This window comes from Cyprinus carpio, chromosome A5 (genome assembly GCF_018340385.1).
Source record: "Cyprinus carpio isolate SPL01 chromosome A5, ASM1834038v1, whole genome shotgun sequence".
NCBI classification, from domain to species: Eukaryota; Metazoa; Chordata; class Actinopteri; order Cypriniformes; family Cyprinidae; genus Cyprinus; species Cyprinus carpio.
The window spans coordinates 36,710,177-36,736,576 of record NC_056576.1 but is presented as its reverse complement, the minus strand read 5'-3'; the positions used below and the strand labels follow the sequence as shown (position 1 = coordinate 36,736,576).

The 26,400-nt window shown below is 35.8% G+C and overlaps 1 protein-coding gene across 2 annotated transcripts in view; it reads left to right on the top strand.

The window, feature by feature from the left end:
* Positions 1–26,400, top strand: part of LOC109049675 (ephrin type-B receptor 4a-like) — a 41,736-nt gene that overhangs the window by 7,191 nt on the left and 8,145 nt on the right. For both annotated transcript variants that reach the window (XM_042757115.1, XM_042757114.1), the window contains exons 2-9: positions 12,386–12,456; positions 12,552–12,833; positions 13,769–14,159; positions 19,662–19,817; positions 20,730–21,059; positions 21,152–21,276; positions 22,845–23,013; positions 23,233–23,329. In XM_042757115.1, coding sequence (XP_042613049.1) covers positions 12,386–12,456; positions 12,552–12,833; positions 13,769–14,159; positions 19,662–19,817; positions 20,730–21,059; positions 21,152–21,276; positions 22,845–23,013; positions 23,233–23,329 — 1,621 coding nt within the window. The remainder of the gene's footprint in view (positions 1–12,385; positions 12,457–12,551; positions 12,834–13,768; positions 14,160–19,661; positions 19,818–20,729; positions 21,060–21,151; positions 21,277–22,844; positions 23,014–23,232; positions 23,330–26,400) is intronic.

Sequence of the window (26,400 nt, the reverse complement as noted above, 5' to 3'; positions counted from 1 at the left end):
TGTGTGTGTGTGGAGCGGATGAAGTGCGAGCATAGACAAAAGCATGGGAGCTTGTTTCCACACACAGAAGCTGTTGCATTCTGGGTGATTCTCGGACATGTTTGCTTTTAAATACACACACTGTGAAAAAGGAATTGTTGAGAGGACTTAAAAATTCAGCGCATGATGTATTCAGATTTTAGGTTCTCTTAACTGTTGTCCACGTTTTTTCACTAAATGCAAAGTGCCTCATTCATCAAGACAACCTCAGATTTTGTGTTCAGCACATTTTTTCATTAGTATGTGAAGTGAACTATGCTATCTTTGTTTCTGAAGGTGAAATCTCTTTACTAAGCAAAGATATCTGGGATATAGAAGTTTATTTTAGAATATAGACCTCAGCACTTGACACGCAAACCCACAAAAAAACCCAAAACTAATAATAATGATAGCACAACAAAAACTTCACTCACAAACCCTTAACATTTCTTAATAAAGCTTCTGGGTTTGACAACATTTGGTAGAATTCTGTTGGTCTTTTATGTAGTTTACCCTCATTTTGTGTTCTGATCATTTTGACTCATAGAGGATGAGTCTTTCTTTCTTTTCCCTGAAAATGCTAGTTAATGTTATTGCATTGGACTAAAACCTACTAAATTTGCTCACACAGGGCATAACAACTTCCCAAAATTGTTCTGATAAGTTTGGTACTTTTTGGGGGATTTCTTTCTGATCTCGTTACAAAAAAAATGCTTGTATATTTCCCTTTATGCTGTGAATTTATTATGAGTGAGAATATTGCCAAAATTATTTACAAATAACGATCAATCAGCTCCAAAAGCGAATACAAAATCTGTGCTGACTGAATGAAAACAAGCTGACAAAAAGATTTAATTCAAGATTTGGTGATAAAATAGCACAATGAGAAATTTACAAGCAATTTTAAAAAGAGCTGTAATTTTTTTCACCAAATTAGGTAAAGGATTTTCAGCACAGCAAAGGGTTCAAGTAATTTAAAATCTTATTTGTGACTCAAAGGGTAAAAAAAAATAAAAAAAATACGTAGGTTCTTTGTTTACAGTGCAGAAAAGCTACCACTGGGACACACATTTATTTAGCTGAATGAGGACATGCCAAAATTATGTACATAGAGTTAATTATAAATGCTATATCCCATTTCCATTTAATTAAAGAAAAGTATTTAATATATGAAACATTAGGACGTCCCCAAAGGGGGAGGTTTTGTCTCATTAAGTTCGCTTCTGGGGACAAATTTGTCCCTAAAGAATAGCTAAATAAACACACAAATGAATGAAGAGGTCAGATAATACTTCATTATAATGTATTTTCATGAATTTGTTCTGTGTAAGCACAAACATCATCATGCTCAAGTTGTCTGATTTCAGTGAAAGCTTGGTTAGAAATTGAGGGATCGGGAAAGAAAGGAGATGGAGAAAACAAAAGACTGAAAGAGGAGAGTCATGCAGAGAGTGTATTATGTATCAGATATCTGCTGGGGTTATGCTGGGCCAGTGTGTGTGTGTGTGTGTGTGTGTGTGCGTGCAACAGACAGGAACAGTCTGCTTTCTCTGTTCACACCGATCAATTCAGCACGCCTCCTTGCTCCCACTGACACTTACTCAATGAGTGTGTGTGTGTTGGAGTGGATGTGATTAAGGGTCAGTTTTTGTGTGTGTGTGTGTGTGTGTGTGTGTGTGTGTGTGTGTGTGTGTGTGTGTGTGTGTGTGTGTGTGTGTGAGAGTGCGTTCACGATGTACCGTGTGAGTAACCATATGGGCATGTAATGATAATAAAAGCTGTGATGGTAGCTGATGGCCTGCACATCAATAGAGCTCAAGAGTTCAACAGATTGCAAAGGAAGTTCTTGATTATGCTGGGAATGAAAGATTAGCTTACAGCATACTGTGCACTATATACTGCACAGTACACTAGTTTGGGCTTTTTATCCAATTTTGTGTAAACAATCTAACTTATAAAAGCTTAACAGAAAATACATAAAGTGGTTGATTTTCTGGTTTATTCATCAAAGGAAATGCATGGTCAAGTTGAGTGCATTGCACAGTAGTGTGTGTGTGTGTGTGTGTGTGTATTTATACACACTGTAAAAAATGACCGTGAATTTAACGGTAAAGGACTGTAAAAATGCTATAGTAAAAACCTGTTAAATAGTTAACAGTAAATTCCCCTACTATATACGGTGAATAACCGTAAATTGACATTCCCAGAATTCGTGCGTTACATTTAAAAGTTGTGTATATTAGGGTTGTGTGTTACACCTAATGTTGTTAAATGGATGTTTATTGCATTATTTCAGTTTCATGTGTGTTACCATGATGGTGTTTAGTGTTTGTGTGAATGACATTGTGCACCTTCTATATATGTTAATATTTAAAAGCTGCTTGTGATGAGCTTTGGTTCATCATGTGACTTTCTCATCACCACCTGCATTTGGTGGTTATCAGTGTATTATAAAGGTACAAAACAGAGTTCAGTACTTCCATAGTTTGGTATATTAACATTATATTAGTTAATGAAATTACGGTATTTAAATGTAAATTTAAGTTAAAACCGGAAAACCTAAAATGTTGCTAGTGTATTTTTTACAGTAAATTCCACAGCTGCTGGTTTTTTACCGTAAATTTTAGGGATTTTTTTTTTTTTTTTTTTACAGTGTATATACACACATATATGCATGATTTGGTGACTTCATGCAATCAGAAATTCAGATGTTATTCACAGTAAATGCATAGTATAAGTATTATGATAATCTCTTTTAGGAAACAGGTGCTTTACATTTAAATGTGAAAAGTTTAAGGCCCACAACATACTTTATTTAGGCCTGTGAATGCAAACTATTCTAGCTACCCAAGCTTGATTTCAAGCATCTTTCTTCCAAATGAAATCTTAACGCAATGCAAGAACACACACCATTCTTTGTGTTGCCACATGGGGCGCTATAGCAGTCAGGTTATATATTATCATACAAACATTTAAAGCAAACTCAGTAGAGTGCTGTAGGGATGGCGTATTTTTACAGACCAAAACTTGGAAATTAGCCTATAGCCTACATTTTGCTTGCAAGCTTTGCCAATTGTTTTTAGATTTCGGAATTCATAAAAGTTGTGTTCACCTGTTTAGATTACCATGATGAACAAAACATGTATGAATCATTAACTTTTGTTGGTCACAGAGCTTATTTTCTGCACTAATCCAAAAGCCAATGGAAAAATCCTGTTTGGTTTTTGTCAAGGGAACCAAGGTGATGCAAACTTGCACGTTGCCCTATGAAAAAGTATTGCACAAAACGATTCCCTCTTAAGAACTGAAGTTTGCTAATGCTATAGTAACGCAATAACATACATTAAATATGTACAACAGTGTATATGCTTTCAATGCACCTGGCAAACATTTGCATTTGCATACTTACATAGACTATTTTCCTTGATGAATATCTTGTTTCACTCTCAGATCACAGAAGTACGTACCAATGCAAATAATTTCAGTCTCTCTCTCTCTCTCTCTTTCTCTTTCTCCCTCTCCCTTTTTGTCATTTTCTCCCAACAGCAATACAAGTGCAAACACTGTCTAGTGTGCGTTTGCTCATAGGCTGACTGCTAGGAAACCAATCCACACTCAAACATGCGTCAGCCTAAATGAAGTATGTAAACAAGTTGAGACGAGAGAAGTGTTGTTCATTTGTTTAGCGTGGTCTTAGGAGTGGTCCGCTTTCCTTTCACATGCCCCGGTCCAATGACAGCATAGTAACAGGAGCAAATCATTTCTCATGGTGGTCTCTTTAAGAGACTAAGCTTGTTTTCATATGACAGCGTGAGAAGTTGGATTTTGTCTGTACAAGCTGCAGATGTTTCAGCGCTTTCAGTGAGTTAGGCAGGTCGGCTTATCTGCTTAAGTTGTAAAAGGTTTGTGTGTAGAAGCTAAGAATCGTATGGTCAACTTCATTGATTAATTAGTCGACTAGTGAAAATTTTCTTAGTCTTAGTGTTTTTTTTTTTTTTTTTTTTTTTTAGCTTAGCATGCTAAAATCTGAAAAAGAAAAGATTTTTAAAGTCATGCCCTTTATTATTACACTGTAAAGTTTTTTTTACACATTTAAATACACTTTTAAAAGTGCACTTTGTAAAAAAGCTAAATTAAAAGGTTTGCTCTTAAGTACACTTTACATCATGTTTTTATAATCTCTTGTTCTTTTAAGTGCACTTATTTTGATGTTGACTAACATACTAAAGCACATGTAAGGTATTTGATTATAATTTTAACTGTAGTGTGTTATTTGATATTACATTAATACATTTTAAATGTAGCAAATTGCAACTTCATCGTTACAAATGTGTAATTATAAATATTTTTAATTTATGAAATACAGGTTTCAATAAAACATTTAAAATACACTTCAGTTCACTGTAAAGGTCAGTGCATTCAGCAGTACACTTTAACTATATTTCAACGACAATAGCAGGAATTATGAAATTTCATATAAAGATGTACTTAAGTACTACTTAAGTGGGTCTAAAACACTCTAAAGTTAAGATAATTGCATTTCATGTCAATTTAAACTACAATAAATTGTCATTTAATTGAAATCTGACAATATTACATTCTGTTTGCACTTAAGTGCATTCTTTTAAAGTGTATTATTTCCGTAATAATAACTATGAAAATATGCAAATAAAAACTGTCAAATTGTACTTCTGTTAACTGTCAGTGAAACAAGATATTCAACTGTAGGCCAGGACTTTATGCGTCATAAAATAATCTACATGTGAAAAATAAGTGTTACATATGAATGCAGTCTGGTGGGAATGAAAAATAAGAGGGCTTGATGTTATTAGCCGGAACGGAAAGTCATTTGAGAGGCTGAACAAGTTATCGCGCTTGATGAAAGATTACAAAGACAAACTTTTGCTTTCTTTGGAATAACGTGTGCAGATGAACCGTTCACAATAAGACCAGGAATGTTTATTGAGAAAATAAATACGGTCCATTTTAATCTTCAGCTAATCGTTTAGACAGCGATTTTTGCAAGTGTGTGTGATTTTTGTACACTCAGGAGCATCTGTAGTCCAGGTGTGCGTCAGTAATAAACCATCAGACACACAAACATGCCGTCACGCTACAATACTTATATTAAATGCTCATTTCTCTTCACTATGTGTTCATCTCCATCCGTCTCGTCCTAATCCCTGCTTTCTTGGTTTTCTCTTTCATCTCCCCTCAGCCACTCGCTCTCCTTGGCCTCCTTTTTATTACCCTCTTTCTGTTTTCCATCCCTTCCCCTCATTTCACTTTCTCCTCTGTCTCTCTCTCTCTCTCTCTCTCTCTCTCTCTCTCTCTCTCTCTCTCTCTCTCTCTCTCTCTCAGTAATTGGCACTGTCTCTTTTCCTTAATTAAAGTGAAAGACTAATTGTAGCCCAGTGCTGGTCTTCTGTCATTTACCTTTGAGAGAAAGTGAGGATGTGTCTATAATTAAAGAGGCACACAGGAAACACTCAAGGCATGATATCAGCTCAAGGTCACATAACAGTGTTTTACCAAAAAAAAAAAAAAAAAAAATTCTCTGCTAAAAATTGTTTTTTCTAGATAGCTATGAGATTAAATCGAGAGTAAATGGAGACTTTCCTTAGCTCTTGAGTAAAAATGTTCACATCTCACAAAACACCAATATCTGGAGACTTTGATTAGAGCTATTCTCATCAGAATCTATCAGGACTAAACAAGCTTGTTCTCTTATTTTATATCAGCAGCTTACTGTATATCAAGAGTTGTCCCATTCGATTGTGAAAATTGCTATTTGAATGAATCATTTTGAGAATTAAGCTTCCCGTATGTTGAAAAGCAACCTCTGAGCAATTAATTTTCCACTGAGCTTTTCTAGACACACACTCATACAGAAGACAGACAGAAGACGTGAAGCAGACACACACTCATACTTTAACTGCAGAGGTGAGAAACGAACGAGATGCTCACACACTCGTCTAAACGCGCCGACATGCTCTGACACAAACACACAGTCACATCCGCTGTTATTCATTTAATAAGAGTCAGGAGATATCAGACTATTGACACACACACACACACGTAAGGTTTCCATGTTTATGGATTCATTCCATAGGTGTAATGTTTTTTTTTAATAGTGTACAAATTGTTTCCTATCAATACAGGCACTTTTAGATTAAAAAAACTTAAAAGATTTATAAACTTTTTTTTTTTTCTCAAGGGGACCAAAAAAAATGCTCCCGCAAGGACGAAATTTATTGGTATTACTATACTTGTGCACATATTTGGTCCTCATGATGTAAGAAATACCAGGTACACACAAACACACACACACACACACACACACACACACACACACACACACACACACACACAATACCGTTCAACCATTCGGGGCCAGTAAGAGTTTTTGTTTGTTCAAAAAGTGATGGTAATAAAGACTTATTATGTTGCAAAAGATTTCGTTTTCAAATAAATGCTGTTCTTTGAACTTTATATTCAACAGAGAAGCTGGAATGAAATGCATCATGGTTTTCAACACTGTTTTCAGCATTGATAATAATCAGAAATGTTTCTTGATCATGAAATCAGCATATTAGAATGATTTCTGAAGATCACGTGACACTGAAGACTGGAGGAATGATGCTGAAAATTTAGCTTTGAAATCACAGGAATAAATTGCAGTTTACAATATATTCACATATAATACAGTTCTTTCAAATTGTAATAATATTTCACAATATTACTTTAAAAAATGCATCCTAATTAAACAAAAGAAACCTCATTGAACATAAGAGACATCACACAATATCACTTTTGAATAGTAGTGAGCACACCTGGTCAAACTCTCGTCACAAAAGCCTCATGTTATCATCTTTTATTTCCTAACCCACTGGAACATTATATTACTCAGAAGTTGCTCTTTCAGAGCTCAGGAGAGATAATAGAGTGCACATTTCTTTTGTCATTTTTTTTAAAGACACAATTGCTGAACATACCTCAGATAACTTTGTAGAATTTAATGACAAATGTTCATATTAGAATTTCTGTTTTTTGATTGCAGACTTTGTATGTTGGCAATTCTGAGTGCAGTTTGAGACATTAAGATCTCTGAAACTCAACCCATGAGACCATCGGGGTCTTTTTCTCAAAAATCGACTTGAAGTCACATTAGTTTCTAGGAGACACGGCTAAGATATGAAAGAGTCTCACTTGTGAATTTGCTGCAGGTTTCTCACTGAAGCACATTGAGGTGAGATTTCGTGTTAGAGCCGTGTGGTACGGTGTGTCTAAATGGGACCACTGAATTAAACAGGTAGAAAAAAAGCAGAAATTGCCCACCGGGAGCCTAATCCATCAGAACCGCAGCCGCCAGCCGCTTCTGATGATATCAGGCCAGAGGCTCACGGACAGATGTGCAGGTGTGTGTGTGTGTGTGTGTGTGTGTGTCAGATGAGTGATAATCCTGGTGTCATCTTTGGAGTCTCGCTGCGTCTAACCTATTTTTTTGAGGCGAGCCATAAGGAGAAACACACTTTTCCTGCCCCATTATAAGTAATGATAGAGTAGACAGCAGGATATAGACCACTGTAATTACATACACACACACACACACACACACATAATCTCTTACATCACACATCGTAGTCCTCAGTAACCTGGGGTTCATACACACACACTTCACGGATGAAGCTCCAGGTCATATTTCATACCAACAACAAAAGTGAAAGAGAGAAATCAAAAAGCAATTTAACAAAACAAATTATATTTAGATTTTTTGTTTGTTTGTTTGTTTTTTGGACCATTAGGGTTTACTTTTTGTTTAGTTTTTTCCCCATTCCAATTATACAGTTTAAGTATAATGTTATGAACATTTATTTCAAAACAAAAATAGTACCATTAGTATCAAAAATAATACGATTGACTATTAAAACGAATTTTTTTTTTAAAATTTTTTATTCATGTCATTTATTAATTTTTATTAATATTTTGAATTAACATTTATTTTTATATTTACTGATTTATTTTAATTTTTCGTCGAATTTTTAATAATGTTTTGTACTTTTGTATGTTGCGTTTGTTTTTATTTTAAATATTACTTTTTATGTTGAATTAGTTTTATTTTAGTTTAAGTTTTTATTTATTTTAAGTTCAAAATTTTACTGCTTAGAATTTTCATTTTACTTGATAATAACCCTGTTTCATATTGCAGTAGTGAGTTATATTAATAACAGTTTTTTATGAGTAATGAATTATGAGCAGGAATTTCTTTAAACATTACACAAATGAGAGTTTGGGGTGAAAGTAATACATTTTTATAAATGTCACAATGCAAAAAAACACATGCATGCTTCACTTTTTTTTTATGCAACATATAATTTCCTGTATCTTTTATTGATTTGTGGGCTGGGCATGTTCTCGACAGGTTTGATTCACAGTTTAATGTAAACGAGTCTGTAATTTGTTTTTCCTCTGCGCTCGAAGCAAAACTCACAGTGGGAAATCACCGTCAGATATCCGTCCTGTCTCAATCCCTCTCTCTCCCTCTTCTCCAAACGCTCCCGCCCTGTGTCCTCCCTCGCCAGCACTCTTCCCCTCTCATCCCTCTTTCATCCTCTCCTCCGGCCTCCCGGGCGCCGCTCGCTTTGATTCTGCGAGCTGGACGGTGGTTATCAGCCGTCCGCAGCCCCTCGACATCAGAGCGATTGAGGGAAGCGCCGAGAGATAACGAGTGTGACGGGGACATATGGAGTTATTGAGAAGAGAAATGGAAATGGAAGGATGGCAAGAAAGGAGTGTGATATCTCAAAGCAGGGAAAGCAAAAGTGATGGGGGGAATAATGAAAGCGAGAGGGAGAAGTGTCTGGCGTTAGGGAGGAGCGTGTGGAGGTGGCACTGAGTGAGAAAGAGCACATGCCAGTGTTCTCCCGGAGGCCCTGCTCGCTCAAAAATGGGTTTTTGGTTATTATTGTAAATATTGATGTGATTCTGAGGTGAAAACCAGCAACAGGAAGCTTCCAGTCCCTGAGACGAGCTCCGACCCAGATATATACAGATAGAGACTCAGATAGAGCTAGTCTTGTAGTATGCATACTCTGAGCAGTATACTAATTTTAAAATACTTGGGTGGAATTACACTTGCTGAATATACAACCAGAGCCTAATATTATATTGTTGCATACTGTTAAAGTTTTTGATAAAATGTCGAATTAGATTTTATTTTTATATTTTCTGTTTTTGTAATTTTGTTGAGTTTTTTTTTTATGTCTATGCAGTTTTTTATTAAGTTTTTAATTTTAGTTATTTTAGCACTTCAACTACACTAGACAAAAAAAATGTGAAATAATATTATGAAAAAGTTTGGTTTTTATAATTAATTTTTTTTAGACAATTTTTTTAAATTTAAATAATGCATTATAATAATAACATTTTAATTATTAAATTTTAGTTTTGAATTTGAATCTAAAATAAGAAAAGTTGCCTTGGCAACTACATAAAATAAAATGTTAAATATAACATATAGTATTTTAATTCAGATAGTGTTTATTTTATTTCAAGCAATGCTTTTTGTGGTTTTAGTTTTAGTTAACTTTTTTTTTTTATTACTCAAACTGCTAAAAGTTAACACATTTTGCATAAAACTGGAAAATGGAAATTCTATTCTATTTTTTTACTGAAAAAAATCTATTTTTAAAAAAATACACTAATATATACATCAATGCATGTTTATTATTTATTTAATAATTATTTATTATTATTATTATTATTATATTTTATTTATTTATTTATTTATTTATTTATTTATTTTCATTTTGTTTTGACCTTGTAATTTTTAATCAAAATGTCATAACTGGATCTTCAGATGATTTCTTCAGTTATTTAGTCCTCTTAAACCCCGGCCCTTGCTTTCAATCAACTGCAAGCTCGCTTTCAGACAATCAGCAGTCAGTGGACAGAGCTATGTCCCAACCCTACATATTTTTTATTTTGTTATAATCCGTTTTACTTAGATATACATCACAATATGAAAGAAAATTCTGTTGCTACTGCCATTTCAGCAAGAAAAAAAAAATTTACTCACACAATGAAACATTTAACATAGCGATGTCATCATGTAGCAGCAATGCAGCATACTAAAGTTTGAAATGATTGACTGTTTTACATATTACACGAGTGTATACCGCACAGTAAGTAATGTAGTCAGTGTTCTCCCTGCAGCCATATGTGCTTAAACAACATCTTTTTCTTCTTATCATTGATGCTTTTCTGAGGTTTAAACCAACAGAAAGCTTCCAGTCCCCAAGACAAGTCTTGACCCAGATACATACAAACAGAAGCGCATCGATTCCATCTCCGTATGCTAAACTCTAACACTCATGGGAAAAAAAGCACATGCAAAAAAGAGCAATAAAGGTGTTCCTCCTCAGAGATGAGGATAAGAAAGGAGTTTGAACAAATAACGGCAGGAGAGAGAGAGAGAGAGAGAGAGAGAGAGAGAGAGAGAGAGAGAGAGAGAGAGAGAGAGAGAGAGAGAGGGGAATATATTCTGTGGTAGTATTTTTAGATCAAAGGATCTTTGTGATTGAAGCCGGTTTGAACCGTGCGGTGGCTTCGGGTGGTCACATGACCAGCGTGGCTCCCATAGCAAGAACCCAAGGTCCAGATATGTGCACGGAAGTCTGAATGAATGCCTGATTAAAACCCATCACCAGCATCAATAAGTAATGACCAACAGCCAGTTCAAACCAAAAATGCAATTGAGAGATAGAGAGAGAGAGAGAGAGAGAGAGAGAGGAAATGGATGAAAGGAAGGATGTTCACTGGAAATTAAATGATCATCATTCACTGCTGGGTTGAAACTCTATATAGTGGTTTTGTATTGTCACTGTATATGTGTGCAAGTGTAAAATTAGGCTGTGTCCTTGTTCCCATGTCCGTAGGTTTCCTTGTGGGATACTGCAGCTACGCAAGTCACTATGAGAAAGATAAACGCCCATAGTTTCCAGATTTGTTTTTGCTGGCCATGATTCGATAACCAAACCATCGAACCTCGGGGAACTTCCCTTGCCCTCTGTGTGCTCGGAGGAAAAATGTCATTGCTCAGATGTTGCTGTATCATATCGTGCTGAAAAACGGCAGATCTGCATGAATTTCCATGGGTTTTAATGGGCGCTGCTGCTTTTGTTAGTGGACCGGTAAAAACAAACGCTCTGGTGAAGCTGGTTGACTAAAGAAATCCTGCCGGTGAAGCCACACTAGTTAAAAAGCATCACGAGGACTGTATGCGATTTTCAAAAACACACTACAGTTAAAATTATAGTCCTGTATTTTACATGTGCTTTAGTGTGTAAATCAACACATTAAAGCAAGTGCATTCTTTAAAGCACAAAAGATTATATAACGAAATTCTGTCATGTACTCACCCTCAAGTTGTTCCAAACTTGTATGAAATTCTTTCTTCTGTTGAACACACACACACACACACACACACACACACACACACACACACACACACACACACACACAAAAAGATATTTTGAAGAATACTTTCATAGCTTAGAAGTCAATGGGGACAACAATTGTTTGGTTACACACATTCTTCAAACTGTCTTATTTTTTAGGGTGAACTAGAGATGGTTTCTTAAGTGCACTTAAGTGGTCTTTTACTAGTGGTCTTTAACTTTCACTGTTTTAAAATATACTTTTACTAAATAATACTTGAAAATGTAAATTAACTCACCCTCAAGTTGTTGACGGTAGCCATTGACTTCTGTAGTATTTTTCTTATACTTTGGAATTTAATGGGGACCAACAACTGTTTGTTTACACACATTCTTCAAACCATCTTCTTTTTTAGGGTGAACTATCCCTTTAAGCATGTTAAAGAGAGATGGTTTCTTAAGTGCACATAAGTGATCTTTTACTGTATTAATATTATATTATCTGTAAGTACTCACCCTTAGGTTGTTCCAAACCAGTATGAATTTCTTTCTTCAATGGAAAAAAATTCTATGGAAGTCAATGCCATTGACTTCTATAGTATGGAAAAAAATTCTATGGAAGTCAATGTTTGTTTGTTTGTTTGTTTCCATACTATGGAGGTCAATGGCTACCGTCAACTGTTTGGTTACCAACATTCTTCAAAGTATCTTCTTTTGTGTTCAACAGAAGAAAGAATTTCCAGTTGTTGTTTTTTTTCTTTCTTAAAAAAAACAAACACATATTTTTAAGATGTGAAGTACACTTCAAACACACAATTAAGCACATAACAAGGCAATATTACAGATTGTGATCTCATATTGTTTAGTGATTTATTTATTTAGTTATTTTTGTCAACCGCCCCCCCTTCTCTCTATCTTGTGTGTGACAGAAGTCCTGATGAATACGAAGACAGAGACATCCGATCTGAAGTGGACGACAAACTCTCGTACTAAACCTGAGGTGAGACCTGCAGCTCCAGCGTCTGACCCTTCCACGCAGAGCAAAGCCTGAGTCAAAGCGTGTGTTATTACAGCCCATCTCCTTCTTTTGCGCAGTGGGAGGAGATCAGCGGTCTAGATGAGGAGAGCAACAGCGTGAGGACCTATCAGATCTGTCAGGCCGACGGCTCGTCCAGTCACTGGCTGCGCAGTAAGCTGATCGAGCGCCGAGAGGCATCGCAGGTGTACGTGGAGCTGCTCTTCACCATGATCGAGTGCTCATCGCGGACCACGCACCACCGATCCTGCAAAGAGACCTTCAACCTTTACTACTACCAGAGCGACACGGATGACGCGACTGCAAACCACCCCGCGTGGATGGAGAACCCCTATACCAAGGTGAGAAATCAAAAAGACAGAAAGGTGTGTAGACACACCTTTGTTAAAAAAAATAAGTACATTTTAGCATACTTCTTTTAAAAAGAGTTCACGGGAATAATATCTGTTAAAAGAAAATACTTCTGCGCAAATTGTATCTAATGTTTTCAGACACTTAATTGCATGAAAATAATTTATAGAATAATATTTAACAACATTTAGAGTGCTTTTTTGACCCACTTCTTGAAGACTTAAGTAGATCTCTTTATATAATTACTTCGAATTATCTTTGAAGTATAGTTAAAGTCACTGCTGAATGTACTGACAAGCATTTATGGTGAACTAAAATATACTTTAATGTCATTTCTGTTGAAACTTGTGAGGTATTTAAATATTTTTGTAATTACACATAATGAAGTTGCAATTTAGTTCATTTAAAACTGCTTTAGTGTGTTAGTCAACACATCAAAGTAAGTGTACTGCTTTAAACGATGACAAAAGATTTTTAAAACAAACGCACTTTAAAGAAAAACTTGCTAAAAATTTGACATTTCACTTAAAAATATAGTCATGAAAGTGTATTCTAAGTACACTTAAGTGGCCCTTTATTTCATTAATATTATTTTATCTGCAAGTGCATTTATATATATATATATATACTTTAAATATTTGAAGTGCATTACATGTGCACATTCAGTGCAGTTAAGTGCACTTCTTAGGGTACAGAGAGAGTATAACCCTAAAATGACTGTAGATAGCACACCATTTGAGCTCGGGAGACTTTGATGAGATATAACTGTTTGAAATATTATTGAAGTCTGTAGAGATCATCCATTTAATCTGAATCCTGTATGTGTGGAAAACACTGAATATCTATGAGGTCAGCTCTCGTTTAGTCTCATGGGAACAATCGATTTCTCTCTTAGCAGTGTTTACCGTATCTCTTCTTCCATTAGGTCGACACGGTGGCCGCGGACTTCCTGCTGCGCAAAGGTGGAGAGAAGAAGTTTAATGTCAAAACGCTGCGTTTGGGGCCTTTGACCAAACGTGGATTCTACTTGGCGTTCCAGGCCCAGGGCGCCTGCATGGCGCTTCTATCTGTGCGCGTCTTCTTTAAGAAGTGTCCGGCTCTCACGCGGTCGCTATCCATCTTCCCGGAGACAGTACCACGCTCGCTGGTCCAGGAGGCGGTGGGCCAGTGTGTGGCCAACGCAGCGCAGCCTGGACCCAATCCCAGACCGCCCAAGATGTTCTGCGGGGAAGATGGACAGTGGGTGGACCAGCCCACCACCACCTGCACTTGCCTTCCGGGCTTCGAGGCCAGCCACGGAGAACTGCAGTGTAGAGGTGAGTGAGAACACTGCGGGCTTCTCTGAAGCAGTTGGAGCTCTCCGTGAAGACGATGAGCTGAAATCTAACCAAATCTCAATTAAACAGTTATTTGATGTATCGTATTTAAATATCATGGAATATGATTACACTCATGAGTCTGTGCTCAGTGTAGTGTGCTTCTATAATGTGTCACTACCTTGGAGTAGCATTTAGTTTGGGGTTGGGGTTTATATATATATATATATAATATATATATATATATATATATATATATATATATATATATTTATATCTGCTCACCAAGGCTGCATTGATGTGATCATAAAAATACAGTAAAATATTGTAAAATATTATTTTAATTTAAAATAGCTCTTTTTTTTAAATAGTTATTTTAATATATGTTCAAATCTAATTTATTCCTGTGATTCAGAGCTGTATTTTCAGTGTCACATGATCTTCAGAAATCATTCTAATATGTTGATTATTATCAATGCTGGAAACAGATTATATTTTTGTGGAAACCACAATATGTATTTTTCAGGATTATTTGATGAATAGAAAGTAAAAAAAAAAAAAAACAGCATTTATTTGAAATATAAATCTTTTGTAACATGACAAATATCTTTGGAAAAAATTGATTAAAAAATAATGTATTAAATCTAAAAAATATATTACTGATCCCAAAATTTTGAACTGTAGTGTATTTAATATTACCACCTGATAATGAAGAATTACGGTGGAGTATTTTCAGTTTAACATCATCTGTTAACTAACAGTGGTATTAATTATGTTGCAAGTAAATACTGTTGTACAATCTGATTTAATAACGATAAAAAATTCATCGTTTTATAGACACACACTGATTTGATCGTCCCGTAGGAGATCGAAGGTCAGGTTGAGCACACTGCATTGTGGAGACTCATGTGAATGTGCACATTTTGTCAAGTGTAGCTGGTCAACTGGGTTTTCCATGCATACTAAACAATATCTAACTGTGCACCGTACGCGGCAGACAGCAGCTCGCCTTTCTGAGCATAAACTCCCATCTTTATAACTACTGTCACAAATGTATGAACCTGAGAGACTGTCGAGTACAGAATATTTTACACACACACACACACACACACACACGCACACACACACACTGCTTTTCTACCTTAAGAGTAAGTTTTGAAGATGTTTAGACTGACAACGGCTGCAACTTCAGCACTGATAAGAGGCCAGAGAGACAGTAAAGGACAGATGGGACTGAACTAGACAAAGTCTGTGACACTTGAGAAAGAGGGAAAACACTGACTGAGTGAGAGAGGTGAGATGAAGGTCTCACAGAAAAGCTGTTTAAACCAGAGGAAGTGGAGAGGCTCGCTGTGGAGAAATCAGGAAAGAGGATTACGGTGTATTTCATCAGTGTCCTACAGCTGGACACAGTTTCACTCGCTGTTACATTACAGTCCTGTGCATCCGGGGTGCATTTACATTTCTGCATTCGGCAGACACTTTTATCCAAAGCGTGGTACACGTCTGGCCATTATATCGCCATTTCAGATGAATTGCAGAAGCATTCTTTTATCAAAGGGCAAAATCACCAGTCTTTGATCGTTTAATGTGACATGCCCACAGATGACAGATTAATTGCTTTTCTGATAAATGTTAGTCTTCAATGTGTCAGGATATTTTGGGTCACAAGACCTCAAGTGAGATTGCATTCATGACTGCCATCTTTTGATGAATGAAAAAGACCACAGCGACACAGATAAGACATACACTAGCTTTAGAAAGTTTAGGGTCAATAAGATTAAAAACAGTAATGTTTCAGTGTTGTCTGAACTCTCTTATGTTTACAAAGGCTGCATTTAAGTGCAGTAAAAACAATAATATTGTAAAATATTTTTACAATTTAAAAAACCATTTTCTATTTTAATCTCTGTTAAAGTGTAATGTATTTCTGTGATGTGCAGCTGTATTTTCAGCATCATTACTCCAGTCTTCAGTGTCACATGATCTTCAGAAATCATTCTAATATGATGATTTGCTGCTCAAGAAACATTGCTTATTATTATCAATGTTGAAATATACATACAGATTATTTGATTAATAAAAAAAAACAGCATTTATTTGAAATACAATTTTTTTGTAACAATATAAATGTCTTTACTTTATTCATTTAATGTGTCCCTACTGAATAAAAGTATTAATTTCTTTTGTCAAAAAAATAATAAAATACTGGCCCAAGCTTTTGAAATAGTGTAAATATATTATGATTAAATATATAAATATATATTGATTATGGCAGAAAATAATTTCAATTTGTGCCTCAGCTTGTGAAGAAAACACATTTACATATGTACATAAATTATCTAATTGTCGTTGTTTCAAAAGTAGAACTAAAACACAAATATAACTTGTTTGCATGAGACACTAACAGGAATTATTGTAATTCATAACAAAGTTCATCCGCCGAGAAAATAGTCCTACTTTAAAATGACGACAACTTCATGCAAAAAAACCCAAAAAAAACAGGTTTGACTTTTATTGTAAGATAATGACAGCAAGCATGTTTTTCCTTTTTTACAGCGCTCAGCGCATGGGCAGCACATGTTGCATACGCAGGTCTAGCTTAAGTTGACCGGGAAAAGGATTTAACCGGGAAAATTCATTTAAGGACACGACTGATCTATTTAATTTGAGTAATCGCGTCTCTCAGTGGAGTGGATCAGTCCAAATCCTCACCGTTTTCAAAAATGACTTCAGCTCTTTAAAGAAGTTTCTTGTGTTGGGTGGGGTGTTAAAGTCTATACTCGTCTGTTAAACACTGCAGCTGTGCTTTCTGTGGGCGTGAACCCCTGGAGTTCACACACACACACACACACTCAATGACTTACTCAGCATTCATCCACTCAAACACACTGCATCTGCTGTTCATCCCTTTCTTTCACACACCCGCACACACAAAGGCAGCGCAAAGCCATAATAGTGACGCCTGCAGACAGGGATGTGTCCAGTACAAAGGCATTCTGATGTCATGACCAATTAGGTATGAGCACAGAGAAAAAGAGAAAGAAAGAAGGGAATAAAAGAGAGAATACTGGACTTTATTGGGCAGGTGAAAGGCTGAAAATAATTGTAACCAAAATTAAATGCATTATAACATCGGAAGGTTTGTTTCTGTGTGTTTTAATGCATTATAATTTCTAAAGGTGTAACAATGAATAGATAAAATACGTATTATGCTCTATTATAACCATGGCTCGTAAGGTGCATTACAATATGAATGCATTAAAACTAGTTTTATAATGCATTATATATAAAGACTTTAAGTAAAGAGTTACTTGTTATTTTTTTAATAATCACATTATGCTGATAGCAGATAATATCACTTTTCCTATAGTTTTATTTTATGCAGGATTAGTTTTTTAAATGGCAAAGGCAGATTCTTGTCATTCGATGTACAGATCTGGAAGGGATTGGACTCTTTGTGGTCCATTAATAGATTATATGATTAACACATTATGCATGTAATTAAGGGAAGGCATGAAGAAAGATGAGGATCGTACCTGACGCTGCTCTGAGCGCGTCCTGAGATCACACTCGTGTATCGATGTTAGTGTCTTTTAGTGTCGACTGGGTTGCCAGCAGCACTCGCAGGACCACCCAGAAAGAAACAGCTCTCCAGGCAGTTTAACAAGAATATTAGCTTTAGTTATAGCATTCAACGAAGATTAGAAATAAATGAGGAGAGGAGTTGTGAAAACAATAACATACCGCAATCACAGACATTCCTATCTCGGCAAGATTAGTTTTCTCGGAGGATCCTCTAGCAAGAAAAAAATGCAAGTAATTTGCTCAGTATTTTTTTTTTTTCCCTGAGGTTGTGGATTGGATGGGATTCAAATCAGTGTGTGTCTATAAAACACAAATTTGCCTTGAGAAAAGGTACTCAGAAGTTAGATGCATTACTGTTCAGCACGATTTCAGATCAGTATACAATTTTATTTATTTATTTCTTTTTTTGAAAAAGAGAAATTAGCTTTTTATTAATAAATTTATTATTAAATCGATGAGAAGTGACAGTAAAGACATGTTACTTTTCAAATAATTTTTTTTTTTTTTTTCTAAAGTTCTTTTGAACTTTCAATTCATCAAAGAATCCTGAAAAAATGCATAAAAATATTGAGCAGCACAACTGTTTTCAACATTGATAATAATCAGAAATGTTTCTCGAGCAGCAAATCAGCGCGCACACACACACACACACACACAAACCAGTGTAAAGCTGCTTTAACTAGGAGGATAATTCAGAACACGTTTTGAAACTGATGCTAATCAAATCCAGATGTGTTTCCATCAATACGAGGGTTGTGGAGAACTGATTATGAAATGAACTGGTCAGGCAAACTCGTCTGTTCCTGTCTCAAGAGACTCTGCATTGCTCCTTCATACGTGTGTGTGAGTGTGTGTGTGTGTGTGTGTGTGTGTGTGTGTGTGTGTGTGTGTGTGTGTGTGTGTGTGTGTTGTGAGTACATGTCACGTCAGCTACTAAAGTTTATTGGGCGACCTGAATGCGTGTGGGTTTTTCTGCAGAAAGTGTGTGTTTGTGTCAGTCGTGAGACTGTAATTAAGTGATTGAGTGGCTAAACATGCAGAAGAGCATGATCATATTTCATATATCATAGACCGGACTTTACCACACAGAGATTCAGAAGCGGTTTCAAGCCTGAATCAAACCAGCATCAACTGAAATAGACACCGGCACATGTTTGGATTTGTTGTCTAAATGATTGTTTAAATGTTGATGCAAAAGGACAAATGAGGTTTGTGCTTAAGACGGAAAGAGTGTGTGTGTGGGTTTATTTGATGGGAAAGTGTGTTTGTTTAATACATGATAACACAGAGCTCATTCCCACACAACCTGTGTTTCTCTGTTGGACTGAAAAGACTACGGTGGTCCAGACTGGTTAATGCTGGTTAATGCTGGTTTAGCTAGCAAACCAGAATAGTAATGTGGAAATTAGTGGGTTAAAGTTTGAGATTTTTTAAATAACTTAATGCATTTATTCAGCAAGGATGCATTGAATTGATAATAAAGACATTTATAATGTTACAAAAAATTTCTATTTCAAATCGGTGCTGTTCTTTTGAGCTTTCTATTCATCAAAGAATAACAAAAATAATGGTTGAAGCAGCACAGCTGGTTTCAACATTGATAATAATCAGAAATGTTTCTTAAGCAGTAAATCATCATATTAGAATGATTTCTGAAGATCATGTGACACTGAAGACTGGAGTAATGATGCTGAAAATACAGCTGCACATCACAGAAATAAATTACAGTTTAGTATATATTCACATAGAAAACAACTTTTTTTAAATTATGATAACATTTTTCAATATTGCTGTTTTTGCTGTATTTTTGATCAAATGAGTGCAGCTTTGGTGAGTGTGTATCTGTGTGTGCTTTCCCTTCCTGATTTAAAAACAACATGTTTCATGTATCTCTGTCTCATTCTCTCTGTCCAGCGTGTCCGGTGGGTCATTTTAAGATGGGATCCGGTCCTGGCCCGTGTTCAGTGTGTCCTGACTCCAGTCACACAGGAGAGACGGGATCCGCCTCGTGTGTGTGTCGCCCTGGTTTTTACCGGGCCCCTGCCGACAGTCCAGATACACCCTGCACACGTGCGTACAGCTTAAAATCCTCCCGTCCCTTAACCCTACGAAGACTGCTGTTTAAATGATCAACATGATCAGAACTTTGCTGAAAAGCCTGTTGCACACAATCTACTAGAATGCCTTCTGTCATCTAATCGAGCTTTTTTAACAAGAAACAGCATTTTTTCTTGTCTTTTTACTGCACAATAATTAATTTCATATTGTTAAGATTAACATTCATGGACTAAAGCAAGATTGATTATCCAGACATAATTGTTTAGAAAAATCATGATATCAGATGTGATCCTCGGCTATTTGTTCATCTCTCAATCATCGCTGTCGTGCATTGCATTATATGTTTCGTCTCCATAATAGAAACTACAGCTTTGATCATAAAACTAAGCATTTAAATATCATTTTATACGATAAGTGACAACTCATATTTATATGCGCTTTATTGAAGTCTGCTTATTGTTCTAATGATCTCACTGATTTACTTTATAAGCTATCAGAATTTCATCTTACTTTTTGGCCATATAAATATCATCAGCTCCACAAGAATTCACACTATAACACATTATCCACAAAAGCATAAAACTTAGGTGTACTGTCCTCCTTGCGTATGAGCTCCATATTCTCAGCATATCATACTATATGAGCCATAATGAGCCTGATGTATCAAATATGATGCTTAAAAAAAAAACATATGCAAATAAACATTTTCTTTTCAAAAAAGTAGTTTTTTTTTTTTTTTTCGGACTGATTTCAAATGTCAGGCTTTACAGGGTTAAACTCCACTCTCTCTGTCTTCCTTTAACCCCGTCTGCTTTCCCTCCTCTTTTCATTTCCTTGTGCTCATTGGTTTTTATGTTGCATTCTGGGTATTACAGACGTGTCATGCAGATGAATCAAACGTCCTGTGTTTGTTGTCCTGTCCAGGTCCGCCCTCGTCCCCGCGCAGCCCTGTTCCCCAGGTCAATGACACCTCTCTCACGCTGGAATGGAACGAACCGTTAGACAGCGGGGGCCGATCGGACCTCACCTACAGTGTGGAGTGTCGAATGTGCTCCGGGGGCCCCTGTGCGCCATGCGGGGACGGTGTGATTTACCGGCCGTCCCAGACTGGGATCCAGGGCCGGCGCGTGAGCATTTGGGGTCTCCGACCTCACACCACCTACAGCTTCACCGTGATGGCCCTCAACGGGGTCTCTCCTCTGAGTCAGCAGGGGCCCGCGGGGGAGAACATCAACATCACCACCAGCCCCAACGGTGAGACACAGAGACACAGCGAAGGTGCACATGATTGAAAGGTGTTGTTTTAGTTGAGTGTGTTAATTGTGTGTGTGTGTGTGTGTGTGTAGTTCCTGTACTGGTGTCTGGTTTAAGGCACATCGCAGCCACAGAATCCAGCCTGACGCTGCACTGGAACACACCGACCCAGTCACACTACAGGATCCTCCAGTACCAGCTGCGCTACTGTGAGAAGGTAAACTACTACACTGTACTAGTCCTACTACACTATACCACACTACACCATACTACAGGTGCGAATTGTATTCGATGTGCACTTGTAGTGAACTTTAATTCTTAGAAGGATATTTTTTATAAACTGCAGCATTAATGAAATTAAGGGCCACTTAAGCATACTTAAAGATAGACACTTTCATGGCTGTTTTTTTTAACACACTTAAGCAGACTTCACTTTGAAATTATGCTAAATTAAATTTTTTATTTTAAAGTGCATTTGAAATTATCATGTTTTGATAACGTTTTGTCCTGCACTTATTTTGATGTGTTGACAACACTTAATTATAATTTTAGCCATAATGTGTTTGATGCTACATTTAAAGTTAATATATTTTAACCCCCGGTTTAACAGACAAGGCTTATTAAGCCTAGTCCCAGACTAAAATCTAAATCTGAGCTGTTTCAACTGAAAGAAACTTGCCTTTTAAAATATATCAGTGCCTTTATTTTGTCTCAAAATGCACACCAGTAATGTTTTTTTCCTAAGGCACATTTATAAAAATTACTTAAATGTCGTAATTGAACTATAGCCTAATCCAGTCTAAGCCCTGTCTGTGAAACCAGGTCTATATGTGCTTAATAGCAGCTTCATTACAAATATGTAAATACAAATATATTTGAATACAGGACATGCAAGTTTCAATTAGAATAACATTAAAGAATATTTTATTTGACCACAAATGCTACTCTGAGAAGAAAACTACTACACTATACTAGTCTATACTACGCTATACTTGAAGTGCACTTAATTGAATTGAATGTGCACTTGTAGTGCATTTCAAGTATTTTAAAAAAAAACTATATTCTTTATCTCTCTCTCTCTCTCTCTCTCTCTCTCTCTCTCTCTCTCTCTATATATATATATAAAAATATAAATCATTGTTTTAATATTTTTATTCTATATCAAAATCTGAAAATCTTTAAAAAGTGTCAAATTATATTACATTTTAAATCATTGTTTTAATATTTTTGTGGTGCTTTTAAGAAGTACACGTATTTTGATATGTTGACTAACACACTAAAGCACATGCAAAATACTTGATTATTGTTTTAACTCTAGTGTGTTATTCGATATAACATTTAAAGTGAATATATTTTAAATGAACTAAATTGCAATGTCTTTATTACAGCAAACATATTTAAATGCAAGTTTCAATAGAAATGGCATTAAAGGATATTTTAGTTTACCACAAATGCTTGTCACTGCAAAGACAATAGCAGTAATTATGAAATTTGCATATAAAGATGTACTGAAGTGGGTCAGAAAGCACTCTCAAGTTGAGCTAATTGCATTTTAATAAAAATGTAAACCATAATGCAATTTCATGTTAGTACTTTTACTTACACTCTTCACGTCTTTTACTTGCACTCAAGATTGGTTTCAAAGAGCACACAGCATTTGCTCAGAATAATGTGATTTCTCATATTGTTTTAAACCTCTGTTTTCTCTGCTCTCTCCTCTATTTTTATGAACTCTCCCTACGAAATGATTTTAATGGAAGATGTTGGTGTGTGTTCCTTTGACAGGAGCGCGGCTCTGAGGAGAACTCCTGTCATTATATGGAGAGCAATCTCAACGAGGTGGTGTTGAGTGATTTGCGCAGGGCGACGCAGTACGAGGTTCAGGTCCGCGCTCGCACCTTGTCCGGCTACGGCAGCTTCGGTCAGGCTGTCGTCTTTCGGACCCTTCCTGACGGTAAGAGAAGTTCTAGTCGGAGGCATCAGCTCAGTGTTGTGCTAATTTATTAGTGCCTAACTTTTTGTTCCCTAGAGTCTTGTTTGAGAAGGCGTTTTATTGATTTTTTTCCCCTCTTTGTGTAGATCGAAGCAATTTTTTTTTTTTTGAGATTGTATTTCTGTTTTTAACCCATTTCTCTCTCACTCTGGCTGTGTGCCTCTCTCTGTTTCCCCAGAGATGATTCCTCGTCTCCGCTGCTTGTTACCGGGATCCTTATAGCCATGGGCATGCTGCTGCTCATCACCGTCATTGCTGCTGCGATCTACTGTATAAGGTACAACAAGAGACCAACAAGAAAAAGAGAGTGTGAGGTTGTTATAATTGGGCCTGTGTGGAAAGCTCAGTAGATTTCCACAGAATCGAACAGCTGTCATTCACACGTCCCCTGTCCACTGCATGTTTGCTTATTAAAATCTGGCCTATTTTTATTTTTCAGCAACCACTAAAACTAAACTGGAAATCTCAGCACTGTCGAACACATTTTACTATAGTTAAATGTGCTGTTTTCAGTGTTGAGATACTTTGTCTTATTCTGGGTTAATGAGAGGCAGCTGTAAGTAAGCTCTTTGTAGGTTAATGACTTGAACACTGACTTTGTGACACTTTCACATCATTGCATTCAAACATTTATTATGTCATCTGGCTCAATTAATAGTATGATTTTAGCATTACCTGTTTTATTGAGTAATGCATGAGTTTGGGAAACCTGTTTGGAAATAGTCATTATTTTTGCATGAATGACCAGTGTTGTTATTGTTAACTAAAACTACCCCCCCCCCACCAAAACAAAACAACAACAACAATTTTATTACTTGAAATAAATGTAACATTTAATGAAATAAAAACAACATATAAAAGAACTCCAACATATTATTATTATTATACATTTATTTTAGCTAGCTGCCAAGGCAACATTTCTCATTTTTGTAAAGTACTGAAATAACTACAGTTAAATAAACTAAAACTAAAATCTAATAAAACTCTCTAACTCAAACCATAAAATATAAAAATAAAATGTAAAATAATATAACAAAAAATAAAAAAAAAAAAAATAAAAAAAAAAAAAAAAAAAAATAAAAATAATATAAAACAAAAATATTAATGAAACTTGATTACTTAATTAAAATTTTATTAAAATAAATAAGAAAAAATAAAAAAAAAAATTAAAAAAATATGAAAAACTATAATAGTATATTAATGATACAAAATTACTTAATTAAAAGACTAATTAAAGATTAAAAATAATTTTCTGTAATAAAAATAATACAAATAAAATAAATAAAACTATAACTGCAATAAACATTTGATTGAAAATATAATATATTAATATATATATATATATATATATATATAATTATTTATTTTTTTTAAATAAAAAAGTGATCAGGCTGTCCTAACAGTTATTTCAGCTACATGAATTCGTGGGAATTGAGAGAGAGAGAGAGAGAGAGAGAGAGAGAGAGAGAGAGAAGAGAGCAGAATGGGGAAGTGGAGACAGGATACAGTTTTCCCACCCCAGTCTCCACAGGCCAAATCAGCAGAACAATAGTCATGACCCTGGGGTAGCGCACACACACACACACACACACACACACACACACACACACACACACACACACACACACTTCTTTAAGGGCAAGTATACTCACACAATGAACAAACTTTTTTACATTCTTACACTCCAGTGGACACACAAACTCAGATTGCTGATAAATGGGATGCATGTATGGCCACGTATGCACAGCTAAGATTACAGGAGCGTCCCTGTTTAATGGTTTACGTATATTGTTCACATTTGCACACATTACACATATAAACTTTCACACCCAGTTAAACGGAGAGTCCCTACAATCAATCAATCTCTCTCTCTCACACACACACACACACTGGGATCCTCCGGTCCAGACCTGCCATCAGCAGTGGGTGGAACAAATGCGGCTATTTTAGTCCTGGGAAATCAGGGAGAAAAAATGTATTGCTATTTCAAAGCTCTGATGTTCTCAGTCATGTAAAATATTAACATTTGTTTTAAATGTTTCTCTTAAAATGCCTTAATATAAAAAACCCCACTGAAGTCTCCCTTCTCCTTTTAACCTGAAGTCACAAACCAATGAGGTTCTCTGAACACAGTTTGGGGTCATAAGCAAGTGTCCACAAGTCCAAAACACAAAGAAGGAACCAGAAGGACATTCAGTGAAAAGGGAGAGGAGAAAATAACAAGAATAACAAGGAGAACGGGCTTGAACAGCCTGAGTAATTTAAGACGGCGTTAGAGTATAATACACTATGAGACAGTCTGAATAAGGCATCAGAGCCTGAGGTAAGAAACGGAGACACAAGAAAAGACACAGGAAGAGGAAGAATGGGGTGGAGAAAGGGATTTTGTGTGCATTCAGTTCATTCTTTGCTCAGAGTAATATGACAACACAGGACAAAAACAAACATGAAACAATGCAAGCACACTGTGCCCAAACCAGGCATGACTCAACAAGCTTCCAGTGTCAAGGATTTTTCCACCCTTGCTAAAAAAATACAGATTGCACACAAAGTTTAAAGAAAACCTGAGTCCCAATTGATGCAATTTGTCATTAGCATGTGGCTAAGCTAACAACACAATCCTCACAATTATTAGGTAATGCATTTTACTATTGAATCAAATGCTTTTAGAATGAACATTTTCTTAAATAATCAGCCATTTTTTTATGAAGCTTTTTCACAGTTTTTCATGCGGTCAATAGGGAACAGGGGACGTTCACACAAATGTAACGTTTTTTAAAAGTTATGTTAAAATGTTCTTAAAGTAATGTTTATGGAACATTCTTATAACTTTATTAATATTTGGTATATGTTCTCTGAGATCAACATTCTCTGAACGTCCTTATTATTTTATTTGTACTTTAACGTTTTCAGAATGGTGTGAGAAAACTTTCTCAGAATATTAAAAATAAGCATTCGAAGAACATTTTATCTTGGGTGAAAACAAAGTTAATAGAATGTTGTAAGAAACATTTTTGTAACCTTAAAATAATAAAACCGGGCATTTCAAACTATGGTTTTTTTTACCTTGGACGTATGTTTGTGATGCCTTTCTAGTTAAGCTATAAAGTACCAATGATGTATGAATGAATGGAATGAATATGATTCATGAAGAAAATATTATTGCAGTTTTTAATAACTATACAACACAAGTGAGACCTAGGGATGGGCGTATCGATCCTGAAGTATCAATATATACTGATGTGAGTATCGAAAGTATCGATAGTCAAATAAAAAATATTGATACTAAGGTGTGTTTTTTACCAGTGATTTTGTTTATTGAACAAAAAATTCATGAGTGCAATATGC